At 45.4% G+C, this 25,630-nt stretch overlaps 4 protein-coding genes across 6 annotated transcripts in view; 1 reads left to right on the top strand and 3 right to left on the bottom strand.

Annotated features, from left to right (window-relative positions):
• Positions 1-1,320, bottom strand: UBB (ubiquitin B; the record flags this gene model as incomplete). The annotated part of the gene is made up of 2 exons (XM_021416110.1): positions 1,195-1,320; positions 1-351 (listed from the first exon to the last, which is right to left on the bottom strand). A coding segment is annotated over exon 2 (345 nt), but the record flags the coding sequence as incomplete, so codon positions are not given.
• Positions 1-3,073, bottom strand: part of LOC110407633 (transient receptor potential cation channel subfamily V member 2-like) — a 36,416-nt gene extending 33,343 nt beyond the window's left edge. For all 3 annotated transcript variants that reach the window (XR_002443961.1, XM_021415506.1, XM_021415512.1), the window contains exon 1: positions 2,941-3,073. The gene's annotated coding sequence lies outside the window, so the exon portion shown is untranslated. The remainder of the gene's footprint in view (positions 1-2,940) is intronic.
• PIGL (phosphatidylinositol glycan anchor biosynthesis class L) overlaps positions 2,759-25,630 on the bottom strand; it is a 65,987-nt gene continuing 43,115 nt past the window's right edge. The window contains exons 5-11 of the mRNA XM_021415537.1: positions 17,783-17,814; positions 13,100-13,233; positions 11,132-12,033; positions 9,046-9,242; positions 7,570-7,766; positions 4,058-4,227; positions 2,759-3,087 (exon numbers count right to left, since the gene is read on the bottom strand). Of these exons, the coding sequence (XP_021271212.1) occupies positions 11,935-12,033; positions 13,100-13,233; positions 17,783-17,814 (265 nt within the window). The 3' untranslated portion in view covers positions 2,759-3,087; positions 4,058-4,227; positions 7,570-7,766; positions 9,046-9,242; positions 11,132-11,934. The remainder of the gene's footprint in view (positions 3,088-4,057; positions 4,228-7,569; positions 7,767-9,045; positions 9,243-11,131; positions 12,034-13,099; positions 13,234-17,782; positions 17,815-25,630) is intronic.
• On the top strand, positions 7,108-10,373 carry CENPV (centromere protein V). Its single transcript, XM_021415544.1, has 5 exons — positions 7,108-7,376; positions 8,251-8,349; positions 9,179-9,248; positions 9,643-9,757; positions 10,132-10,373. Exons 1-5 carry the CDS (start codon positions 7,138-7,140, stop codon positions 10,254-10,256), a joined length of 648 nt encoding a protein of 215 aa, XP_021271219.1. The 5' UTR covers positions 7,108-7,137; the 3' UTR covers positions 10,257-10,373.

The raw sequence follows: 25,630 nt of genomic DNA, 5'->3' as shown, positions 1-25,630 counted from the left end.
ATCGGGAGGAATGCCTTCCTTGTCTTGGATCTTGGCCTTCACGTTCTCAATGGTGTCACTGGGCTCGACCTCGAGGGTGATGGTCTTGCCAGTCAAGGTCTTCACAAAGATTTGCATACCTCCCCTCAAGCGCAGCACCAGGTGGAGAGTGGACTCCTTCTGGATGTTGTAGTCAGACAGGGTGCGTCCATCTTCCAGTTGCTTGCCAGCAAAGATCAGCCTCTGCTGATCGGGAGGAATGCCTTCCTTGTCTTGAATCTTGGCCTTCACATTTTCAATGGTGTCACTGGGCTCAACCTCAAGGGTGATGGTCTTGCCAGTCAGGGTCTTCACAAAGATCTGCATGTTTAACTGCAAAACATACAAAAATTTCACCCTTGGTCAGATAAAATAATCTTAAGTCCATACACGCTTTCCAAACGAAACAAGAACTCACTACTTCACATTACGTTAATCTCACTCAGAATTTCCGCCATCTATTACTAACCCTATCATTCCCGTTCCACTTCTCCAGCTTTTTGCTGGAGAACAGCCCAGTATTAGGAAGGGCCCAAGCGCTACCTCTGCAGGACACACCCAGCCCAGCATCCCCTATTCCCCCTCCAACCCCCACCCATCTGCAGACGCAGACGCTTCCCCTCCCCCCCTCCTCCCGCGCAGCTGCCGTGTGCCCTCACGTTAACACAACCGCGGCAGCCGCGCTGCCCCCGCCCGGCAGTGACTCAGCTCCCCGCTTCCGGGCAGGCCAGCGACGCGCTCCGCCATTTTTTCTAAAACCCTACCTTCCTCAGTTAGAAACTGACCTCCCACCCCCCTCAGTTTTCAACATCGTCAGGAAAGCTTAGAAACTCTACAACCACCGCAACCAATGCCCCTCGGAAATACTACCCGAAAAAGACTACCTCCCCCCCCGCTTCTTCCCCCAACCCTCTTCTGTCTCCCTGACCAGACAAACCACCGCGCATTTTCCCTTCCACACCAGCTCTCCCCCCTCACAACTCACGTCTCCGGCCCTGAGCGCAGATCGCAATCAACACCACTTCAGATCCAACACCTGAGTCCTGCCGTGTGACGCAGCGCTGCCCGTATTTATGCGTCTCAACTGAGACAGTCCCCGCCCCTCTGCCGCTGACGTATCCATCCGCCTCTCAAAGTAGTCCCTAACAAAAACCCACTGGTAAAACAAATACTTGCCTTTCCACCTCTCCAATCCCTCTTCCAGGAACAAAAGGGTCCCTGATTTCTTCCGTAGAGCTGAGATCCTTAATAATCTGACAATTTCTGAGGGGGCGGATGGTTCCGGAGGTGCGGTGAAACGGCGACTCCAAACGCTGGAAAGGGCGGTGCTGATTGGTAGAGCAGTAAGAAAGGTGGCTGCTGATTGGTTGATCAGGAACGCGAGTTGTAAAGGACGCTCTGGAAGATTCGAGCTCAGCAGCGTTCTGATTGGTGCGCGGTGAGGTCAGCCCTGTTGCTAGGGCGGCCCTGTCCTACGGGGGCAGATTTCGGTGGGGGTGGAGGGCGTGCGCATGCGCTACTCCGTAGGGTGTGGGGGTGGGAGCGGCTGTGCAGGCCCTGGGGGGATAGGGACGTTGTCTTTAGGCCGTACGTTTTTGCCAGCTAATGGTTAGGGAAGAGGCTGGAAGGGAGAAGGGGGAAAAAGGTACCCCGTAAAAAGATGGGTTACCTCGGGTGTTAGTTTTCTGTTGACCCACAGAGTCACCACAGCATCACAACTGTTGTATCTGGGATGGGGCCTGGGATAGCTGGGGCCGCTCCTGTCGCATGTGGCTGTGAGGAAAAGCCAGGAAGAGCGGAAACGTGTTGGAAGAGCTGGAAAATGTTACTTAAAAAGTTGGCAGTGTTAGCATCTGCTGGTGCGTCATCTGGCTGTGCTCTTGTCCTGCTTCCTGAGCTGCCCTCAGCCTGCCCCAGCTGCCCGGCAGCTCCTCAGCACAGCGCTGTGAGATGCGCCCTGTGATGCCACGCTGTCACCTGCTATTGAAATGGCTGCTTACCTGCCTGCAGAGCAGGAAGCCTTGAGCAGGTCATGATACAGCTTCCTGCTGTGAGCCAGTGTGCTTCGTGTTAATTAAAGTACATTACACCTTTCAGACCGGTTCTTGTATCATCACTGGAGCATGCAAAATCCAAAAAGGTTTTCGTGCTGTTTCATGTGCTGCCCAGTGAACACAGATGAACTTGCTGGTAAATCCTCTGCTCAGGAAGCATGAACGTGCATGTGAATAGCAGGATTTAACGCGGAACTAGGAGCTGTATTTCCCTCAATTAAAAAGAAAAACCATTGGTTTCATTTCTTTTAGCAAGGCTTGTGTCTGCTTAGCACTTCGTGATTTACAGTAAAAAGGAAATAAATCTTTCCAGCAGTTACTCAGAATGTAGACAGGAAGGGAGGAAAACACTAACTGGAAAGCTCGAAGACTGTTCCGTGGCAGTCACCAACCCCTGAAATACTTACTATTCAGCTACACAAACTTAGGACAAAGGGCGGATTTAAGCAATATTACATTTGTTTTCTTAATGCTGCCAACTTTGCTCACTGTTTCCAATAGGTTCTTTTTGTACGTGTATTGCCAAGGCAGCTAAACAAAGAGCCCTGAGAGGAAGGCCATGAGAAACTAGAAATAATATTTACAAATGTGAAAGGCCACAGCTGCTAAACTGGAGACTAACCACAAGCTAATCTAAAGCCTGGCCTGGGTGTTTTGGGCTTGCATTAAGGATTTCAGCATTTCCAGAAAATGCTGGAGCACTCTCTCTTTTTTTTTTTTTTGAAGTATTACTAAAGCCTCTGACTAAACTGCTTATGAAAGCAGTTGTTTGTTTTCTAGTTAAGTATTTAGCACGTATACTGCCCTTCCTCCAGAAGCTCTAGATGAATAAGCAACTGACTGTGACTGTGTATAAATAAATGCAAACCTGAAAACACAGAACGCCGTATCTTGTGACTGGACTGACTGCACAGGTGGTTCCAGCCCTTGCCAGGGTATGGGGCCTGCTGCTGGGGACGCGTGTTTCTTGCCAGCAATTTCAGAAGTAGGTCATTGGGCAGCAGTACAAAGTAACCTGCTTTCAGGAGAGAAAAACTTGGGGTCAAAGAAATGTTTCCAGTGAATCTGAACATTCTAGAACGCGGTGTCTGTTTTTATGTACACTACCATCTTAGCAACAGCATAGCATTTCCACATCAGCAATGTCAAATGAAGCAATCTGTTTATCTTTAGTTACAAGAGTTTAACTTGGGGCAGCTGGACTATCAGAGGACTTGTGTATGCGTGGCAAGATCAGTACTTGTCCTTTGTCCAGATAAAAATCAGGCTGCTTGCCATACGGAAAAACAATGTATTGTCCTACCTCATAAAATTACCCACACCCACCTCAGGTTTACCTTACTGTAAATGACACGAGATAATTACATTTATCTATTTATGCTTGTGGAAATATTTTCTCCCCAAACCTGTAATGCTGCAATAAGGCCCAGTCACAAGACACACAGAGCTGTGGCGTGTTACTGCTTGTCCTTGTACAGCCAAGCTCAAGGGTTACAGAAATAACAAGTCACAACTCAATGTAAGATGGACTGCAATATTATGACATTACCAAAAAAAGACAACTTTCTGAGTTTTGTTTTGTTTTCTAAGCCTTATGCTAAGAATAACTTAAATAAACAAAGTTTTTAATAGACTATCAAATTCAGGAGCTGAAAACTTCATAAAAAGAGCTAGCTGGATTTGTAATAAACTAGGGAAATTGGGCAATACTTATTTGTCTCCCCATCTGTTTAAAGCATAGTTTGACTTTGCAGCACATATGGGATACAGCTTTGTTTTAAGATCTGTGCTGCTACTATAAACGTGCTTGGGCTTGTCCTTCTCTAAGTGATCCAGAGGAAGATGTGGCAATTCGCTGTGCTGTCTGATGTCAGGAGACTTTTAAAGGGCATTTTATAGAGATGCCATCAGTCTAAAATCACAGGTTTGTGCCCGCACGCTATGCCAGTGAAAGTGACAATATCTAGGTCTATTCTAAAAATTACATGGCTGTGTCTTTGCAGTCTCTGTCTCCTGCTTACGAGGCTCTTGGATCCGATCCAAACTGCACTGCAGTGAAGGAGCTCTCTTTGTTCGTGTTTTCTTTGCTGCTTCTGAGCTGATTTAGCATGTGGTTTCTGGGACGGGAATTTTCAGCTGGATAGCAGAGAAGCATCTTGATAAACAGAAACAAGAAGTAAGTCTTAGAGCGGTGTGAATAATTATTAAATTTTTTTCTATTGAACAAAAACACTGTCAAGGCCATTCTGAACAGCATTTGTCTCTCAGACCCTTTGTCTTCAGATCCAGCTTGGATCCCTTGATAAGGAAAATGGCCAGAAAGGTCCCCCCTCCATGACATTAAGACTAAAATCCAAACACTGATACTTTTCTCCCCTGTACGAACTGTGTAGTCCTTAACGCCTCAGTGCTTTTAAGTATGGCGTTAGCTATAAACTGCTTCTAGTTCCTTGTTTGTTAGATGAAAAGCATCTGCAGTTCCTACTTCTCTTAAACTCACAAACATGTCGCTGCTTTTAGTGCTGTTTTTGCAGTGAAAAATGCCCTTACAGGGAGGATCTCCACACAGGCTGCAAGCCAGGTCTGCATAGCTGAGTCATTGTTATACAAGCAGAGCTGCATGGCACAGAAAAGCACCTTTGTACTTAAGCACTAAAACACGTCAGCTGTTGAACTTTGAATATCAGGATACACCCAAAGAGAACAGTCATTTACGGGACTTTTCCTCCTCTTATCTTTCTCATCCTCTTTCTGAGTATATCTTCCTTTTCTATTTTGTTCCAGAAGCTTTAGAGGAAAACATTCTTCATCTTCTGCTGCCACTGATGCTTGGTAAACACTGCTTCCAATTTGGAAATAATCAATGTTCTAGTGAAGGCTGTTAACTCGTCAGGCACTGGGCAACATCTAACAGTCACACGTACACGCATACCCACAATACTATATGCAACCACTGAAATTTAGGACTTGCAATACCAGTGAAATTTATCCTCAGCCAGAGACCTGCTATAAAGCTTGAGTATTATCTCTTTCTGTGAGACCTAATTTTGAACTTTATGAGTCCTTTGAAACAAGTGAAAAAGGAGGAAGAATATTTTTGCTATAACCTTCTGCAATGACTGCGTTTTGCTTTTCAATATTTTTCTTGTAGTTCTTTACCTTGAAACATCATAGGGGAACAGAACTGAGCTTCTCAAAATGCTAAGTTTAAAATACAGTGAATTAATAACGGAGGTAAGTGGAGAGTGACAGATTTGCATATATGACATGGATTACACACTCCAGTTTTCATCCAGGAACTGCTTTAGGAGAGTGTACAAATGTTGGTGTCTCGTGCCCTATAGGCAGGTGGCCGTTTGTGAACTGATCAGTAAGCAGCTCCTAAAACATGCTCTCCTTTTAGTTCTTGTTTTTAGAGGACAGACCATTGTAGGCTGAAACCTGCAACGGCTGCAGGCCATACCCCGCACCTAGGGCAGATGAAGCCATGCTGCAAGCTATACAGACTTGGTTTCAGCTCACGCTCTCCAGTTTCACCTGAGTGACATTTCCTCCCAAAATATAAGGTGACTAACATGAAATTGAGCATGACTAAAGGTCTGGGAGTGGCCCAGGTCAGGCGCTTCTGAAGAACATGCTGACCCGGGCCAGAGTTTGTCACATACAGCGTATTTAAAACAGTTCCATTAGAATGAATAATGAGTCCAGAGGCTCAGATAGGGAATAACAGGAAACTGTAACTCAGTCCCCCTTCCTATCATCAGTGAAGGGTGATGCTGAGCCACTGGGTGGTTATTCGAGTCCTGCTACGTGCCAGCTCAGGAGGCAGCCCACACGCTGCAGATGCGTGTTTTTAAAGCTGTTTTCCAGACCAGAGAGTGCTGATGGATGTTTCATCACCGTCCAGTTGCTTTGCTATATTCCTGGATGAGACGTGACCCTCTGGTGCTCGCTCTGCCCCATACCAGACTGGCAGCTCACTTGTTTACATCTCTCTCTGTTCTGCTTCCAGAGAAGAGCAAGGCATTGAGAATTGTTACCAATACAAGCTATTGATTGTTGCTCCAACAAAATAAATTTCCAGTCCAGCCATGCCGGGCATTCAGCCTTGGAGTGATTTTTTTCCCCTACCAAACACAACTTAGATGCCTACAAGTTCTGCGTCTCCCCTGCATTGAACAGTTTCACTCCAGAAACAGCTTTGTCCTACAGTTGTTTGTAAACAATCTTTTCTAGGTTATTTACCAACAGAGGAGTGCTTTCAGAGGTTGTGTTTGTTTTAGGGTCTGCACTATGTTGTCCTTTTAACTTAGAGATTCTAGTGACAGAATTTGTTAAAAAAAAAAAGTGTCTGGTGGGAATCATGCTAGAACTCATTTCTCTGCAGAGCTGCCATCATGATTCACGCCTCAGGAAAGACAGAGCCTCACTACACTTCAAACACGCATAATGATGCACTGGAGGGTTACTAACAGCAGCCTTGTTTTTAAAGGAAAGAGGGTGCATAGCTGAGATGTCACGCAACATGCTCAGGTCTGCAAAGCAGTTGACATCCTTAATGTCTCCTTATGTGAGGCACCCTCTGTTTATAATAAAAGGGAAAACCTCACGCTAATGCTTGCAAATAACTAGCATTTCTACCACTGTAGGGTACTTAACAGGCCAGAAGGCACCCTGAGTTCACAACCTCCAGGGTCTGCAGCTCACCATATTCACTCGGGCAGTGGGTTTGGGGCTCAGATCCCATGGATGTGATGAATTTGCATTCACCTGCTGCCCCAAACCCTCAGCTGGACCATTCCTTGGGTGTTTTTCTCAGCAGAAACCTCGTCTTTGTGACCAAATCTGTATCCAACGAAGCACAAACCCGCTTTCCATTGGGACAAACCAACTGACAGCGCGGGGCGGGAGTCTCCTCGCTACCATTTCCAATTGCGCCCGCTCTCGGCGCTCCCCGGGCCAGCAGCGCCCCGCGGGCACAGCCCGGCACAGCCTCCGGGGACGCCCCGGCCCCGCGGCGACAGCGCCCCCTGGCGGCCGCGGGCGGCAGGGCGAGGAGCCGCACATGGGGCGCGCTGCGGCGGGCAACGCGCGGCGCTCCCGGCGGGGCAGCGCGGTCGCCGCTTCGCCCGCGGGCAGGAGCCGCCGGGAGAGAGGCAAGAAGGCGAGCGGCTCCCGGGGCGGGGAGCAGGCGCTGCCCGCCGCTACCTTCGATCTAGGGGCGCAGAGCGAGCGCTGGGCCGCCTTCCAGGAGCGGCACCGGCTGAGCTGCGAGGAAGCGGCGCGGCTGCTGCTGGACGCCTAGTGAGTACGAGACGGGCTGGATCCCATCGCTTGCGCAGCAGTGAACAAGGGCCCGGGGAGGGGGTGGGTCCTCCCGCACAAAGCGGCTTTTTATGCTAAAGCGTCCGGCGCTTCACGGCTCCCAAGCCACAAATGCCCCTGGGGATTGGATTCCCTTGCGCGGGAGCCGAGGCTCACCTAAATCCGCACCCACCTCCCGCGCTCCTTCGTTCCGCAGCACATCGTCGCCGGGCTGTAGGCACTAACTGTCCGTGGGAGTGAAGATTTGGAAGGAATTGGGTTTTCCTCTGCACTTAGGCTTTGACTTGGTGTGTTCATTCTGCAGAGTTGCTATGGATGCACTCTGGGGGAGAGGGAGAAGCTCAGAGATTCCTTCACCGTAAAGTTGCTCTGCAATTAAAATACAAAATAAGATGTTTCAAATAGGATGCGGAATCCGCTTATCTCTGCTGCTCCCAGCAGTTGTGGGAAAAAACATGAGAAAAGCCATTTCTGAGCTCCAGGAGGGCTGCCCTGTGATAAGGCCACTTCTTAATATCTGTTGCTGTACACGGGTGGTGCTGGAGCTGAGGCATTTCGACCTGGGCTGTAGCAGGGGAGCACACGATCTGTGTTACAGGCAGAGCGTACTCTGCTTGAACTGTGGTTCTTTTGCTGTTTTAATAAAATCAAAAATACAGTCGCTGCAGAAGGCAAAACCCATCCTCTACTTCACTCGGGAGCACTTTATTTAAATACATTTGAGGAGATACTTTTTAAGGTGTACTGCAAGCGCTCAAAGCAAAACTGAATAAAGGAGTAGCCTAAATGTTTCCTTGGCTGACAAAAAAAAAAATCTACGCTCACATAACCTCTCTGTTGCTTCTCTCTCCAGTGAGCACAGAGGCCTGGTGAAGCACACAGGAGGCTGTCACTGCGGAGCCGTCCGCTTTGAGGTCTGGGCATCAGCAGACCTGCATGTTTTTAACTGCAAGTGAGTTTTTGGGTCCCTGTTCTCATACACGAATAAAAGCTCGTATGCTTTTCCAAGCAACCTTACAGAGCAAAAAGACTGTAATGAAATTGGAGAATATCCTCTGATCTGTTTCCACAGGGTATATGCCTAGTTATGTCCTGATCCAATATGGGATCAGCACAGGTGATTGCAGATGATGCACCCGTGGGCAGGACTTCAGGTCGCCTCATCCATGCTCATGCAGAAAGCATTGGGAAAGATCCAATGACTATGGGTGCTCAGCCAACTGCTTTATGTTTCCTCTGAGTAGTGTGCTCAAAGCATATCGATCCCTTTTTCACTTGGTCTGCTCAAGTGAACCTTACATTTCTGACCCCACGTGCAAACTACACCAGTGTCTGATTTCACCAGTTTCCCCCACCTGTAACTAGTTTGCTTCCAGCTCATGGATAACCTTTGATTCTCCCTTTCTTGTTTGCAAGTTAATTAATGTTAGAGAAGTTGGCAGACTGGTCTGAAAGATTCAACACGTTTCTCAGGGCTACAGTTAGTCCATGGTGTGTCTACTGAAAGTTGCACATGTGAAAAAAAAAAAAAAGGCATATAATGCTTTCTAGAAGTGAATGCCTTGTTGCTTACCTGCATAGGCTCAGTCTGTTTCATGGGCATGCTTAGCAAACACTAGTAATATGAATGTCCACTTCTGTCACTTACCTCTTTGAGGCTAATGAACCCCTTTAGCTCTCAGTGGAATTTCTGTCATCAAGAGGTCTGGGCTACATCTGATCTGATTCCTGTGTTTCAACTCGTCTGCTGCTTCTAGGAAGGTCTTCTCTTTCTTTTGCAGTTGCAGCATTTGCACAAAGAAGCAGAACAGGCACTTCATTGTCCCAGCTTCGCGTTTCAAGCTGCTGAAGGTAGAGTAAGAATGCAGTCAGAACATGGCCATGAACACTAACAGAAAGAAACTACCTAATCCATATTATCTGTTATTATTGTAAAAGATGCGAGTGGTTCCCCAGATATCTTGCCTTAACTTTGCCTGCTTACCGGGGGGAAATGGCTGAATTCTGTGCTGTTATCTGAATGTGTTATGCAGCTTATTTCATGAGCTGATGTTAAGTTCTGAGCCTTGACAAGGATGGCTATGTATACATACAAAGCACAGGGATTCTATGAATGTAGAATTCTGTATCTCAAGTAGAGACAAGAAGGTGGTATTTTTAATTTTATATGTCTTAGCTACAAATTCATAGAAAGTAATTAATACATCTATGTGGAAAATCTACATTGCATTTTATTTCTGCTTAGGGTGCTGATAACTTGACAACATACACCTTCAATACACACCGTGCCCAGCACACATTCTGCAAGACCTGTGGTGTACAGAGCTTTTACACTCCTCGCTCTAATCCAGATGGTTATGGTAGGTAGAAAGAGTAAACCTGGCAAACTGTGGTAACAAAAGTTAACCACCAAGCAAACTTTGGATGAAAACTCCGCTGGCTGCTAGCATGAGAGCAGTGAGCAGCGTGTCTTCAGTTTTTTTCCTAAATGGCCAAACATCCAGAACTGCAGCCAGAACCTGCGGCTCCTCCATATGAAAGTCCTACCTGTGTCTTGTGGGCTTCTACCCATGACACTTTTCTCATCTAGACTCCCCAGCCTTACAACAGTAGCTGGACTGACAGCACTTACTGTCAATCCCTGAGGTGCCCCATCTGCAGAGTGCAGAGATGCAGGCATCTCCTACTCTTTAGCTATGAAAAGCAGGTTTCTGTGTACTCTCTTTTTCTTCAGGGATAGCTCCCCATTGTCTGGATGATGGCACTGTGCACAGCATTGTTACAGAGGATATCAATGGCAAGGAATGGGAGAAGGCAGTGAAGGAACATAAGACCATCAGAGACATGTCAAAACCCTGACATACCCCTCCAGCAGCTGAACTTGGAGCACTGCCATGGAACTGTAGTCTGGGCATTTCTGAGTCTTGTTGTTATCCTTCTGTTTCTTAAATAAATCTTTCTATTCTGCTGATGCCATTCATTTGTGACTCTGAGTTTTAAAACTACCTCTATTCAACAAACCACCCTGGGACTGGTACTTTGGTAGTTCGCCCTTAGCTATGTTAAAGCTTAACCACAATAACAGAGCAAAGTTTTAAAAAGAATGAAGTCTGGCTTATAAGTGTCCTATAAGATAATCTCTTGCTTAGGACATAGTAGTAGCTTACACTGTTTTTACTCCATTAATTTCAGTGAATTTACCATGGATTGAGAGTTAAAGGAGGTTTGAAAGAGCTTACTAGGCTCAGGTTCAGTAAAGCATTTATACAGGTGCTTAGATGCATGCAGTAGCAGGACTGCTGAAGTTATTCATGTGATTAGAAGTACTGTCTTGATTAAGCCTGGACTTGCTTATGGTTTTAAGGCTGAGTAGGCATATACTTAGACACTGACACGCGGCCAGCAAACAGAATTCAGCAGTCATACTCTTGTAACAATGGACATGTGCTCTAGTACAACCAAGAAGTCATCTGTTGTCTAAAGGAGGAGGATGTGCTCACAGCAGCAAATCATGATCTGGCAGTTTGGGTTCTCATCTTGATTATGCAGTGGCTAGCAGTGTAGATGCAGGGAAGATGTGCCAGCAGATCCAAGCCCACGTTAATAGTACAAAGGCCTACACAAACATGGAGTATTGCTGACTTTGCTACACTATGGCCCACAGAATCCCAAATCACTACTAAAATCTGTGTATCCTAAAGAATTAAGCACTGAAAGCTGACATCTTCACTTACCTTTTAATGTAAAGGAAGAGGATCTTTAACTCCTGCAGTTGTCTTTGTGGAACCACTTTTGAAACATCTCTTGCAATTTTTGTCTCCATGTATTCTACAAAAGACTTTGTTACAGTCTGGGTCTCTTCCAACTCATTCTTAGATTCTGTTGAGACTCTTGAGTTGATCTCAAGCTCCATGTTCTGAAGAAGAAATGCTTGTGTTTCATGAGGGACGCTCTGGAAAAGGGGAGCCTGCAACATAGTGTGTCTCAAAGAAGCAGTAGTAGCAGCAAAAATCAGTGCAATTAGAGAAAACTGTATGCTTTCTGATGCTTTATTCATAAACTTTGGCTTTTTAAAGCTCTGGCTGAGTAAGACAGGTCTTGTGGTTCTGGTTTTATCTGTGAAGATAGAATGATCTTACAAAAGTCACTCCTAATATTTAGATTTTACAAAAGCACCAGGAGATAAAGTTCCCAAGCTGTCTTCATAGCTGTATCTTCCAGAGGAAAAATAGTTTGTGCCGTGTCTTCTCTAACAGAGTCTCCTGTTTTTGACTCCAAACTAGGTTAATTCAATTTCCATATCCTATTTAAGCTTCTACAGTGAAAAAATAGAGCAGCTGTTAAACCCTTTTCATCGCAATATATCAGGCAACAAGAAGAAAGTTCATATACAACCTGCTTTTTGTAGTCTGAAAAAACACTACACAGAGAGAATCCTGTCCAAGAGTGTCTAACAGTTGGGGTTTCTTTAGTGGTCATCCTGGCACAGTCTTTTTTTGGCTTACTCTTTTTCTTCTGAAGTTGTAAGCGTTGTCTTTTACAGAAGGTGGAGCGAATTGATCACCATGTAACGTGAGAAAAGCATATAGATGCGGCGAAACCAGAGGAGCTGGCTGCGATGACACTGCATGGCTCTCTAGAAGGAAAAACAGTTGAGAAACCATTACAAAAACCTTCCTGACTTAATATGACGGCAGTTTTAAAGGCCTCCCATGAGGTTCACTGGCAATGTAGAGGACAGCCTGTTTTCAGTGAGCAAGGAAGCAGCAGTGAGAGGTGGAAGGCCGCCTACTCTGAGGCCAAAGGGCAGGGAGAGAGCTGTGCCCCTATGTGGCTGGCATTGTGCTGCCTCTTGCTGAGAGGTCCTGCTAGAAAGGATGTTACCAGCTGCACATGGGTGCTGTGACAGCTTCTTTGTAACATAAATGCTCCTCCCTGCATGATCTCACGCCTGGGTGTTCACATGTTGGGGAAGCAGAAACGTGATAGGTGTGCATCTGAAAACACACAGCACGCTGCTTCCGATCGTACGCTGCCAGCTGAAACTAAACTTAATCTGTCTGCAGTGTGCCGGCTTGAAACAGTCAGATTTCAGAAACAAAAAACAAGAGAGCAATGCCACCTTTATCAGAGCAATTTCCATACATAACATGACCTTTTAGTAGCCTCTAAACTAGGAAAGTTCTGTGTATGTCATCTGGACTAACAGGACTGGATGCTGGGCAAATGCTTACATGCTGTGGAACAGGAGCTTATCATACAGGGAACTGCAGACTGAATTCATGAGATCTCATACAACAAAATAATTTTTAAAAATACACAGTATAGAAGGCAACTTGTTCAGAGCTTTGGACCACAAGTTGTCTCCATCTTTAGTCAGAGCTTTGGTCCAAGGACACAGTTCCTGGCATGCAGTTGTACCATTTTGAGACAGGTCACTCACACGCTCAGAACACTGTCAACTTCAGTACACTATGACTACAGAAGATCTCTGAGCTGTAGATCTGCTCAGCCCTCTCCTACTATCCACACAGCACATGAAGCAATTTGTCCATTCATGTTTCACAAATGTCTGAAGATTGTTCACTAGCGACATTTCTAATCTACGTATATAATTATCCGTGAAGTTCTCTGCGAGGATGACGCGAGCCTTCACAACGATGAGTTATTCAACCAGGTTAAGCAAATACAAAGCATCTCACCCTGGCTTGCTCAGTCTCCTCCTCTGTGAGTACGAAGAGTGCATCTCTGGGCAGGAGGCAGGAAAGGGGCACATCCAGGACGGAGATGTACTTCCGCAGGAGATTCACCGATTCGAGGACAAGCACACGGCACCCTAGACAGAGAAAGAGGATAAATATTTCAGAAGAATAGAACTGTGGTGAGGTACCCATCTCTCCAGGCTCAGCAGGTCTTTGCAGATTCCCCTGTACTGTTACTTTCTGCACAAAAGAGGAACAATTTTTACCCACGCTTCTGCCGGGATTTTATCTATGGCCATTTGCAATAGTTCCTGTACAATTTGTGGTCTGCAGAAGGCAAATATAGTTCTGAATACCAGAGGGATTTTCTGTTTATAATTTAAATCACCCAACATATTTAGGCTCAAAGGAAAAAACACAAGACAGCTCTCTGAACACAAGCACTGTATGATATAATGCAGGAGTGTCCAACCTTTTGGCTTGCCTGCACCACACTGAGTGAAGAGGAACTACTAGGGCAACATCTACAAAGGGTGCTCTGAAAGTAATGCCTCCTAATTATTTCCGTGGAAACTACAACTGATATGAACAGCACAATAACACCGTTCAGTAGAGCAAATTCTCAATTACAAAACACTCTTTTTCAACACCATCCCCACTGTTAGCTCTGCATTTTCACCAGTGATGAACAAGAGCCTGCGTGCCACGCACGTAACAATCTGCACCAGCAGAAACAACTCACTGTTACTGTCACCTCTGCTGAAATGCACCAGCCACCACCTCACCATGCTCAAATCCACTGTTTGGTCTCTACAAGCATTCAGTAAGTGTCAGTGAATGCCAACAGGTGCCATTTTTTCCACACGGAGGAACTCAGTGGCACACCTTTGCTTCATATATACTTCCATGTCAGACACCATTCTCTCAGACTGCTGCTCTGCTGTCATCTGTCACACAGCAACAGCATGTAGGGGAATACTGGTGGGAACCTTCAGCCTCTACTGCTATCTCACCAACATCCACCTCTGAAGTTATGGGCCAACGTCATAAAATAGGAGGCAGTACTTTCAGAGCAGTTCTTATAAAATATATAATACAGTCAATGCATATAAGTCACAAAACTATTTTTTAGCGTTTTTTAATTAAAACATACAAAGAAGAGCAACAAAACTGTGAAACAAGTGGGATATGCAACCTTGTCTTTGTGAAACAAACGCATCAGCCTTGTTCGACAGCAGAGGCTGCAATTCCCAGTGAGCTCTCATGACACTCATCAGATTTTTGATGAAATTTTGCTCTTCCTGTGCTTTGTCCTTGAGAACAGTTGTACACAAATATATGTACTGCCAAAAAACAGTGCCATGAGTAAGGCATGGCTGTGTAGGGAGAGCTACTACTCCCTGGTAAGCAGGCTGCAGGTTGGACATGCCTGATATAATGGAAATTTAAAATTGCTGTCTCTGGTTCACCAACAGAAACAAGATTTCCTCTTTCCACTCCAATTCTTAGTTACAGAAAAAAAAATATTTACAAGATTGAGGAAGGGCAGTATCAAGTATTAACTCAGGGTGGCAGCTACACTTCATCAGAGCTCTAGAATTCATTGCTCAGATATTTGTGATGAAGCAGATGGAGTGTATAAAGATTATACCGATGTGGATTTTTTTTTTTTTCAATTTTAAAGAGAACTCTGAACTCAAAGGTTAATTACTTTTTAACTTTTATTATTTTTAAGCTACGGCTAAATTGTCTTCACTGATAAGCTCTGAGCTACTGATGGTCCCAGTAAGAGCTTGTAGCTCTCAGAAGAGCTGCTTTGGGATTTCTTAGGGCTCAGAACCTACCGTGATCATGCTCCACACTTCAGATACTGAACTGAAGTCCAACAGGAAAGGCCAAAGTTGCTGTGTACACACGCGGTCAGATACGCCATTAGATTTCCAATGAGATTTTCTTCAGGGTGATCTCAAACAGTGAAATTATCCAAAGGAGACAGAGAACAACGCTGAACTGCTATAAAGGCAGCATAATGGATTGTTTCAGAGACGCTCACTTTGCTGCAATGAGTCTTGCTTTAATCCAGCCGAAGCCCTCAATGGCAGCACATGGCAGCCCTGACCAGCTCCCTCCAACACACTTCCTTACCTCTCAGCCCCTTTCTTCCCTCTCTCCTTCAAAAGAAGGGAGCAAAGTCCTCCTGCAGCTGCCGGCAGATGGCGGCTCGAGGCAGCTGCGAACGCGGAGCCCAGCCGGGTCACTGCGGGCCCCTACTGCGCTGGTGGCCCTGAGGTCGGAACCGTGTCACTGCTGTGCCACGTCGCTGCGGCCTCAGCCACTCAACCTCACAAGGTCCCCGCAGAGCTGCAGCTGTGCCATCCTGTCTGGGAGTACCGACAGCAGTGCCAAGCTCCCTGCAGTGTGTCCCTGGGACGTGCGGGAACGCAGGCAGCTGGGTGACCGGGTGGCCTGTGTCACCTCCTGATGGCCCGGCTGCTCACGGTCCTCCCTGACACGTCACAGACTGAACAGTTGCTGTTTAGCTGCCATAAGGTTTCAGCCTGCTGTCACGAAGGATGCTCTGCAGTAACAAGTGTGTTGCTGCTCCATGCAGAAGTGCCCTGACAGCTTTTACTCGCACTAAAGACATTTCTTGTTTCCAAGTAGCAAATCTGTGCTCTTTTTAGCTCTAGAAGGTGCCAGCCCTCTTCCTTGCAGCAGCAAAGCCTGCAGGTTGTGTTCCTGCTGTTCCCCAAACCTCAGCAGTAAGGTCACCAGTTGCAACCAAATTCAATATTTAGTATTCATCAGTCAGGCCTCCTGGGCCCACATTGGTCAGATCAGGCAAAGCTGCGGGCATTCAAGCTTCACAAAATGAAGGGCACTGTAAGAGCCTTCTGTGTCAGCGATACGACAAGGATCTCCACATGCTGACAGCGAGGGCTGCTCTGCATGGGAACGTGAGATGAAGTGAAGCAGGGAAGGAATGTACAGTTCGGTGAGAGATGGAAAAGGGTTGAGAGAAACAGACTGCTCCGTGCCAAGCGGGGTAAGAGAAGCGCTGCCATTGATGAGTCTACTCCTGTGACACCAGCAGGTGAAGCTCTTCAGAGCCTGTTGTGCCTGTGACCTGGGCAGGACAGGATTAACAGTGTAATACAACCTCTCTAGGTTGGCAGAAAGGGCAAGATCAATATAGCTAGTGGATTAGGCCTAGAATAGAAGCGCATGAAGCCTGAAGCCTGTTTGGCTTGGCTTTCTACTTCCAAATTGCTTATGCAGCAAGTATGCCTAGAATGAGATTATTAGCAGATCTATGCATGCTAAGGGCTTGCACTGCTCCTGACAGACGTTAGCACACCAATTCTTTTGAAAGAGTGGTGGTTAAAGCTGGACAGGGCTGCCAGTAGGGGTGGATTCAAACCAGCAGCTGTCTTGGCTTCTTGAAACAAGCCTACGTGCTTGCGCCTGGCCTGGACAACTTGATTATAGATTATAAAAAGCCTGTTGTCTTTATGCTGGCTAAGGGTATTAGAAAGCAAAGAAGGATATTTAGGGTGCTCATTTGCATAGCAGTGAGGCAATGCAAGGCTTAGCTGGCTTTTGCATTTGCAGAGAGATTTTCTCTGGATTCCCTGATCACATGAGCTTACACGGGCTCACCCGCAAATACTTCCCTCTTACCAACAGCAGAGCAGGACATTTCCATGGCCTGAACATGCCTTTCAGCTCTATCCAGACAGCCTCAATCCCAGCATCACTCTTGTTTCTTTAAGCCCCTCTGATGCACAGCCCTGCACGCCTGCCAGATCAAATTATAAATACCAGGAATTTCAATGAGACTGGAACTATATTTGGAAAGGCTTAGCGTAAGCAGCAGCATGGGAGCTCCCCGTTCCTTTGGCATTTGTAGGTCATGTCAGATGTGATGTAATCAGAGCAGCAAGGCTTTCATACAGCTTCTGGAGTTTCATGATGCTGCTAGAGAAATGGAAATGCTATCTACGTGTGGGTCTGTTTCAAACCTGAACCAATTTGAGGCACAGCCCATCCAGCCTATTCAGGACCACACTATATCTAACAAACCAGCATGAACCGAGCACGAAGCTGGTTCAGTCTAGATAATACCTGACATCTAGCAGCAACATCTACCACTGCAAGTTCCTTGTTCTTTCTCTGTACTGCATGCAGCACATACACAGCTCTTTGCTGGATCTCAAAGCTCCTAGGAAAGAAGTTGGCATTAACACCCTTTTTTCTTAGACGGCAGAACTGAAGAGACTATAGCGAGAGCTCAGTTACAGGGCATTTTGCCATCTTGGCCCCAGCTCTCTCCACTAGATCTTGGTCTGCAATGTGCTACTATCAGGGAATAAAACTGATTTTGGACTTATATTCAAGCAAGACCGCAAGAATCATAGAGCAGACACTGAGTCAACCACTGACACAAGACAACCCCAAAGGACAGGAAAGGCATAAGCTCCCCAAACCAGACAGGAAAATGACTGCAGAGGAGCCTTAGCTGGTGAAAGGCTGCAGGGGGATAAAAGAGGAAGAAGGAGTTCAGTTGTGGGTTTCATCTGCATTTCAAATAGAGGTGAGCGAGGCAGATGAAGCCCTGGACAGAACACGCATGTGAAAGATTGCCTAATGTTTGCAGAGTCATGGGTGTTTTGTGTGACATACCTTCAGGTAACTTCCGCTCTGAATGCAGGTACCTGTGAATGAAGAGATACGTGTAGGTAAACAATAATGAAGTTACTCAAATCTTGATGTTATAGATATGGACTCCGTATTAACCTCTCTCTCTTAATACACATACGCATTTACAACAGTTGATCTTAAAAGGAAGTTAAGGAGCAGATGCTGGCTGAGTACGTCAGGCAATAGTAAGCCTCAATCCCCACGTTAATCTGCCATTTCTTTTCTATTGCTGGCTGCTGGGGACACAGCACAAATAAGCTCCATAAATTCAATTCACTCTCAAACCTCTCCTGCACTAAGGCAAACTGCAGGAGACTGCCAAAGGCTGTTTGTCTCTGATAGCATTTGCTCTAACAGGTCTCTGTCTGCTGACCAGGAACACAGCTGACAGCTCCTACCTGGGGACCAGCTTCCTTCTTTCTAACTGCACTGGGACATCCAAGAATTTGCTCCAACTTGTTGCTTCAGTAAGACTTTGATCCTTTCATGACTTTTACCTGGGAAATTTCTGTGGCAAAAACAAGTCCCTTGGAAAAGAACGAGGGGACAGTTTTTTTTTCTACTCTGGCTATAGAATGACCATGGTTACAGAACACCTATGCTCACATCACCATTTGCATCACCTCCAGATTTGGCCCATCACAAGGATGGGAAGAAGCAGGTCTCCAGCAGGTGGCACTCAGAGCTGTCCCACACCCAGGCTTGCTCTTCCATAAGAAAAAAAATATCCAAACAATGGAACATTTACCAAAAAGAGAAAGGAAATTAAAAAAAGGAAAGTTATTTAACCCTGTGTAATATTTAAAAAGATTGTTATCATCTTATAGTGGTGTATTTAACGAAGGACAATGACAGTTCATGTGTAAATCAGCCAGGATAAAACATACATTATATGTAAACTGTTATGTTTCTCCAGTCACTTTCAAACTAGGATTATCTCTGGCTATTGGTTAAGTTCAAGGAAAAGGATTATCTACACAGGAGTAGACAAAATAGGAAGCACTGAGATATGAATAGCCAAAGCAATTCAAAGCAAAAGCCAAGCCAGAAATGCAGGTCATGGCAGAACTCAAACAGCAATCAGAAGACATATGCCTTAAATAGATTCTCTCACCCATACTCTCCTCCAGAGCCAAAGATCAACAAGCAATACCATTCTCTACTAAATAGCGGCCTTCTAATACTGACTTAGCCCCCTTATACCCCACTACTCAAGTCCTACTGTACAGACCAAGATTGTCAATGTTGCTCTGCAAACACTACCAGCAATTTTTCAGAGGCAAGGGAAAGGTTTAAATATCTCCATTAACGTATGCTCTACTCTCTTGCCAGAAGTTTCTTCCCCTCCAGCTAGAATCTGGCCACCCAAAGTGGTGATTCAGCACTCGGTAAAGCTAGCAGGGTGGGAACATTTTAAAATAAACTTGAAGAGAAAAAGCGGTGTGGGGTTGTGAAATTTGGCTACCTATCCCAAGTGCTAGTGCCTGTTCTGGGTGTGCTGGTGTTGTATTGAGACCCTCAGTGCACTAACTGACAGCAAGTAAAGGTTGTGAAGAGCTGCTCCAAGAGTGAACTAATAATCACCATCTTTGGCCGCTAGAAACAGAATGAGGAGAGATCCAGTCCACATGGAAAAGTTTCAGCAGGAGCAGAGGGCATCTTCAACACGGAAGGAAAGTCTGATCCAGCAGAAAATTAAAGAGCTTACATTTGTGTAAAGGTTCAGAGATGCACAAACGACGTATTTTGGTTAATGAAAGATCTTCAACACTGCAGACAGAGAGACCTGATGCTGATCTGGAAGGACAGGCACAGAGAAACTCAGATCCTTTCCTTATCCTTTTTGTCCTGAGCCAAATGGTTCAGCCCTATGCAGAGCTCTCGGAATGGGCTCCACCCAGGTGCAGAGGAATTGCAGCCTTGCTCATTTGTATTTCTCAGGCTAGAGATGGCAATGAACTGTGGTTACGGAGAGAAAGGAGAGGAAGAGAGAGAGAGAGAGAAAGCAACACGTTCATAAAACTAGCCAGTCCTCTCCCAAATCAATATTCCTGCTCCCATCTCCACCCTGCTGAAGCTTTCTCTGTGGGACACTTCCAAGTAGGGGAGAGGTTGCAGCTGTCTGTCGTTGCCATTTTGGGAATGTTGTTTTATAGATCAGATTTGCTGTGGTTTGGGTGTAATGAAAGAGTTTGGCATAAAATCTCAACAAGTCAAACAAAAACAGGCTCTTTTTAGGAGCATTTTTATGTTTTTCTTCCAGAGAGACCTTTTATAAATTCTTTTCCTTTTTAAATATAAATATAGAGCTCATTCCCATCCACCCACCAAATCCCAAAGGCCAGCTGATTTCAAGGCACCTCTCACTGCACTCCCTTTATTAAACCTGCCATTGGTTTCAGATCCACATTTGAAAGAAAGTGCAACCCTCTGTAAAGAAGAACTCCAAAAGACTGCGAGACTTGTGATGGCATCTGCCATTTCTGCACTGCAAGGACCATTCCTCAAGGACCAGCAGCTTTGAAAGCTACTCCTATTTGTAGCTATCACTTGCATCTGCCCAGCAGAAAGACTGAAATGGCCAACAAACCCCATTCTGCAAACTGCTGAACTGAGTCAGTTCCTAAATTCCCTACCTTTACTCAGTCAACTTCAATGAAAGCTGTCAGCAAAGCAAGTGGGCTAGCTCTAAAGAAGCACAGACCCCTGATACAGGCCTGTGAAGGCAAGAAGGAATAAGTCAAGGCGGAGCTGGGATCTCTGTCTCGGGAAACACAGAACTCCCCTGGGTTAAGCAGGACCAATGCTCAGGTGGGTGGATCACAGCTTTGGTGATGTTCTCTTCAGTGAGAAATTGTTCACTGAAATCAATGACTTCACTCTCCAATCAGTCTCCTGTGCCAAAGGCAAAACCCTTCACTGTGCTATGCTGGATGCTGTAGAGCCCTGGGGAAACACAGTTTTCAAGAGCATGGCAAAAGAATGGATGTCTTAAAGATACGTTGGGGCTTCCTTTAGGATCCCAACCTCTAATCTGCCCAATTAATCTGATGAAACAGATGTGAAAGAGGAAGAACAGTCAGTCTCCTAGGAATCACCGAGACATTAGAGGGATATACTTGCCAGATGTTGAATGTTTACTATCTGGAACGCCTCCTCCCTCCCTAACTGGACTTTCTGGCTGCCTTTCCATGCACCCTGAAATACACCACATAACAACATGCAGCTTTTCAAACACTATTCAGGCACTCTGTACTCATGTGTATTGCAGTGGTAAAAGATGGTTCCATCAGTCAGGAAGAAAAAAAGTGGCGATTCAGAGATTTTCCAGTTGACAGAGCTTCTCTTTGGCTCTGTGCTTTGGTCCCTGCACTGTCTGGGAGAAGAATGTGCAGTGTCACTGCTCCAGTCATGCTGCTAGCAGTCTAGTGACGATGGGAAGGACATTCCTTGAGGCTGTTTCTTCAGCAAAAAAAAAAAAAAAACACTTCTTGGCGGAGGGGAATCCCTGCTGACTACCAACAATACAGTGCCCTGTGTGCAACCTTATCCTAATGGCTCTCACAGTACCATGGAAGGGCACCGGGGTGAATGAGCTTAGTCAAATTAAGGAAGGAGGGAGCAGGGACAAAGGAATGAGATGAAATCTAGGAGGAACTACCCAGCTAGATAGCAAAATGATGTATGCCAGGCATGAAGCAGTCATCTGAAGGGAAAAAACAAACTCAGAGGATAAAAAACAGAGGACATTTCTTTCCTGACCTTATAGATGGAGTCTGGGTCCAACCAGAGCCACCATTCACAAATTCCCCCATCACTTAGGACATCTAAGACCATTAAAACAAAACACCAGAAGTGAGCTGGACTGTGAAAGGACAGACTGAAACGTAAGATACTGGAACGTGTTATTTCTTCAATCCTCTTCTTTATTTTGCAGGAACCCTACAACTGTCAGGGCCTAAGGAATCCCAAACATACACATCAGTGACACAAAAAATCCTTTCCCTAGGTGGAACAAATAATAGCTGGTTTGGAAAAATGATTTTCTGGGAGAAGGCAAGGGAAATACAAGACTGCTGTTTGCTTTGAAAACACAGATGAGAAGCCACTCATTTGAGATGTGTGGGATACAGCCGCTCAAAAGGAGCGAGGGATCAGAGTCCCATTCTAGCCCTGCACTGTAAAAAGACCTGCAATAAAAATGGTAGATGAGGACCCATACGCTATCATCAAGCTAATTATCACAGAAACAGCTTGCTTCCTGCTCAACATGTTCTTAAAGACCTGAACTTGGGAATTCAAAACAAGCACAACTGTGCTTCGTAGAGATGTAATCCAGTCGGTGGCTTTTGGAAATGGTACCCACTGAATATGTGGGATTTGGCTGGACAAGGCACTGTTCATTGTTTTGATATACTTCCTTGAAACTGGTATTTAATCAGTCCTCTTCCTTCAGGAAACCCTGGTGCAACCCATCCGCACAGTGCTACGTACCATGGCATTCATAAACGGGGCACTCAGAAGTCAAGCTGTGACATGTAAGTGCAAAAAGGCACTGGTGGAACTCAAGCTGCATCACAATCAACTCAAGAGAGATAAAGCATTAAGCTCCCAAATATCACTTCTGCAGTGATATCACAGTCTCATTTACAACCTACCACTGAGCCGATAGATGTTAAGAAACATCCTGCAAGACTGAGAGGTGTTTTTCTAAATTGAACTGATCAGAATAAGCTCAGCTAATGATTCTTTGATATAGCTTTTTATATGGCATCATTGATATAAGTTTTATGGATGCAGTTGCTATAACAACATAATGCACGGTTAAATATAGTAGCTCCTATTTTCCACTCAGTTTGCTCTGCCCTAAGCAGAGGACTATTCTTTTCTGTTCTAGCTAAGATGAAATAGATTTGATTGCTCACTGAAGAAAACAAGTGTTACAGTCCTTCCTCCCCCTCACAGTGGCCATTCCTCCCCACCTTAAGCAAGCAAATAAAATCAACAGCCCTCCATTTGCTAGGCAAGAAGGCTTGTATAAAATCAAAATGCAAGATGACTCATGCGAAACTAAAACTCCTTGATATTACATGTGATCTCAGTGCAAACACTGTCATTTCAAAGTGCAGGAAAGAGAGGTACTCAAATATTCCTGTCACGTACTGTTTACCATCGTTATTATTGTAGTGCCTTAGTGACTGACGAAATACTGAGAAAGGGAATTAAGTGACCCTGATGTCACTTGAGACCTGTTCACCCTTGCGAGTGTGGGTACAGGGTCCAGTCTCTCTTGGCCACAGGGACAGCTCCTACTTTGAGGATAAAAGAGAATCATGTTGCCAAATCAAGGCCACAGGGAAAGAAACAGAGCTACGGAGAATTGTGTTCAATTCCCTCTTCTTTGCTATAGTGTTGTTTTTTTGTTTTGTTGTTGCTTCTGATGTTTTTTGATGCTGTTTTTTTTTTTTTTTCCCCTCCCAATCTGGAAGGCAGAACTGAAATACTCCCAGGGGAGACCAAAATCAAATAGCAATTTGTTCCTCCCCCACCCTATTTTTGTGTGGTTTTCTTTTTTCTTAGTATTTTTCCCTTGCAAAAGAAGAAATCCACCCTCAAACCTTGGCATTTCACAGATCTGAAGGTTAGGCACGTAACAGCATCTAGACTCCTTGCAAGGTGTCACAAGGATGTTTGGTGCAAGCAGAAGGAACATTGCTTCTAAGTAGTTCCCGCTCTTCCAAACATAAATTCTGTCCCAGACCCTAGAAGGGTTATTAGGTTATTTACATTCTTAGCAGATAATGCTGAGAATCCACTCAGCTCTGACCGTTTCCTGAACTGTTGTGCTTCTTGCAGCTGTTTAGTAATTTCTATCTCCTGAAGCAAGGAGCTGTGAGATGGATCACACGGCTTGTTGTACCTCTGCTCTTGCAGCAGGCAACCTCTTAGTGGGCATAAGGTCAGTCTCCCACAGACTGGAAGCATCCAAAAGAGCTGAGTGTCACTGCACCAGCCTTCTGCTTCACCTTTCCACTTGCTGTCATAGCGGTGGCAGAGTTCTGCAGACCTTGTTTAAAGATGGCTAATAAATACATTGCACGTGATACCTAGATGAGAGAGTTCACTTGTCTTTTTTGCTGCCACGTAGCACTCAGGCCCTGGGGGCAGCAACCTCTGCTCTGCAAAGCCCTGCTAGCAGGGAGTATGTGAAAAGCCCCAGCATATGCTCCCGGTGCTGCCTGCACTAGCCTGTATATAAGAACTCACCAGGGCACTGAAAATCAGGAGTGATACAGTCACGCTCTACTTCCTCCATGACACAAACTGAAAAATAATGAGAGCGAGCAAGACACTAAAAATAAAAATTAACCTTTCAGTGACCACAGCATCACTCCTGCCACATGCAGACGACTGAGTTGCCATACTTATTTCTGCTGATTCAGGACCAGAAAAGAGATGAGATGCAAACCAGTCCTTAATTAATGAGAGCTGCTTATATATGCTGATACAAGCACAAGACTACCTCATCAGCTCAGGACTAATGCAAAGATCTGAGCTCAAGGGGCTTGAAGATAAAGAATACTTCTCAGTAAGACACTGAGACAACAAAAAGGCTAACAGCCCTAGTCCATACACAGGAAACCTACAGGATAAAGGTAAGAAAGTGATTTCTGCACAGGCACAAAGTGACATAAAAGCAGAGCTGGGATAATAGTTGATTCTGCTGCTAGCTTGTTTTCCCCATATCTCTTCAGGACGCAGGGGGACATCTAACAGTCTGTCCTCTCTTTCTGTTTGCAGGCCCTATGGCAACTGACTGAGCAAACACTGAGGATCCAGGCAGCTGGAAGCTCTCTGCTCCCTCCATGCCAATGCATAACCATCAGTCACCAACCTCTGTCCTTCGCTCACCCCTCAAGCAACACTGTGCTGGAAAGCATCTCACCACTTAGTCCAAACAAATGCATTGTTTGCTTTAACTTCACTTCCCTTCTTTCTGTTAGGATATTTCAGAAGATGTTGGGAAAAGCCATGATCTCCTCTAACACTGAGTTCCAGCCATCAGATAGGATCAAAGATTCTCAGCATCTTCCCAGAGGAGCACAGTAGGTCCCAGTATGGGGTATGTGGCTCTGTAGCTTTCTTCAAGCAAGCAAGAAAGGCAGATGACTATGATGTTGGAGATCCAGAGTCATTGGAATTACACAGATTATTCAGAAAACAAACGGATGCTAAAAATACAAGATAAACTTGCAAAGAGTTCTTCTCATACCTGGGAAAAAAGCAGGGGCAGCTCTGAGGGAAATCACTCTAGGACACAATGAAGCCTGAATCAGCAGGGTTAAAATAAAATATGGTTAGCTGCCTTGCCAGGAAAAATTTGGGTGGTTTTTGTCTAGCATCCTTCCTGCATCACAGCACAGAGAAAAAGGCTTTCAGAATTTAATGAATAAAGTGATAAAGCAATGAACTGACTTAGGAAGACCAGTAAATAGGGACAGTTTTAGTGAAAGAGCAATGTCCTTTGCCCAGAATAGTAAATTCAGATAATCAGACAGGACAGCAACATCCTCTGGAACAATGGGGCAGGCCTCTCCAAAATCCAGCTACCACCAGCTCAAGCATCTATTCACATACCCACCTCAAACCAGAAAAGCAGTGATCCATGGCACATTTTAGTGGAAGTGCATCCACTACACAGCACTAGGAATAAGAATGTGCTGTTGCTCTGAGGTCAGGAAGGGGAAGAGCAAAAGAGGCCTCAGTGAAAGGAAGACTAGCAAAGCATCAGCAGGTGGAGTAATAAAGGATGCTGTGGGTCATTAACAA

Source organism: Numida meleagris, chromosome 18, assembly GCF_002078875.1.
Source record: "Numida meleagris isolate 19003 breed g44 Domestic line chromosome 18, NumMel1.0, whole genome shotgun sequence".
In the NCBI taxonomy this organism is placed as follows: Eukaryota; Metazoa; Chordata; class Aves; order Galliformes; family Numididae; genus Numida; species Numida meleagris.
This window is presented reverse-complemented; position numbering and strand designations above follow the sequence as displayed.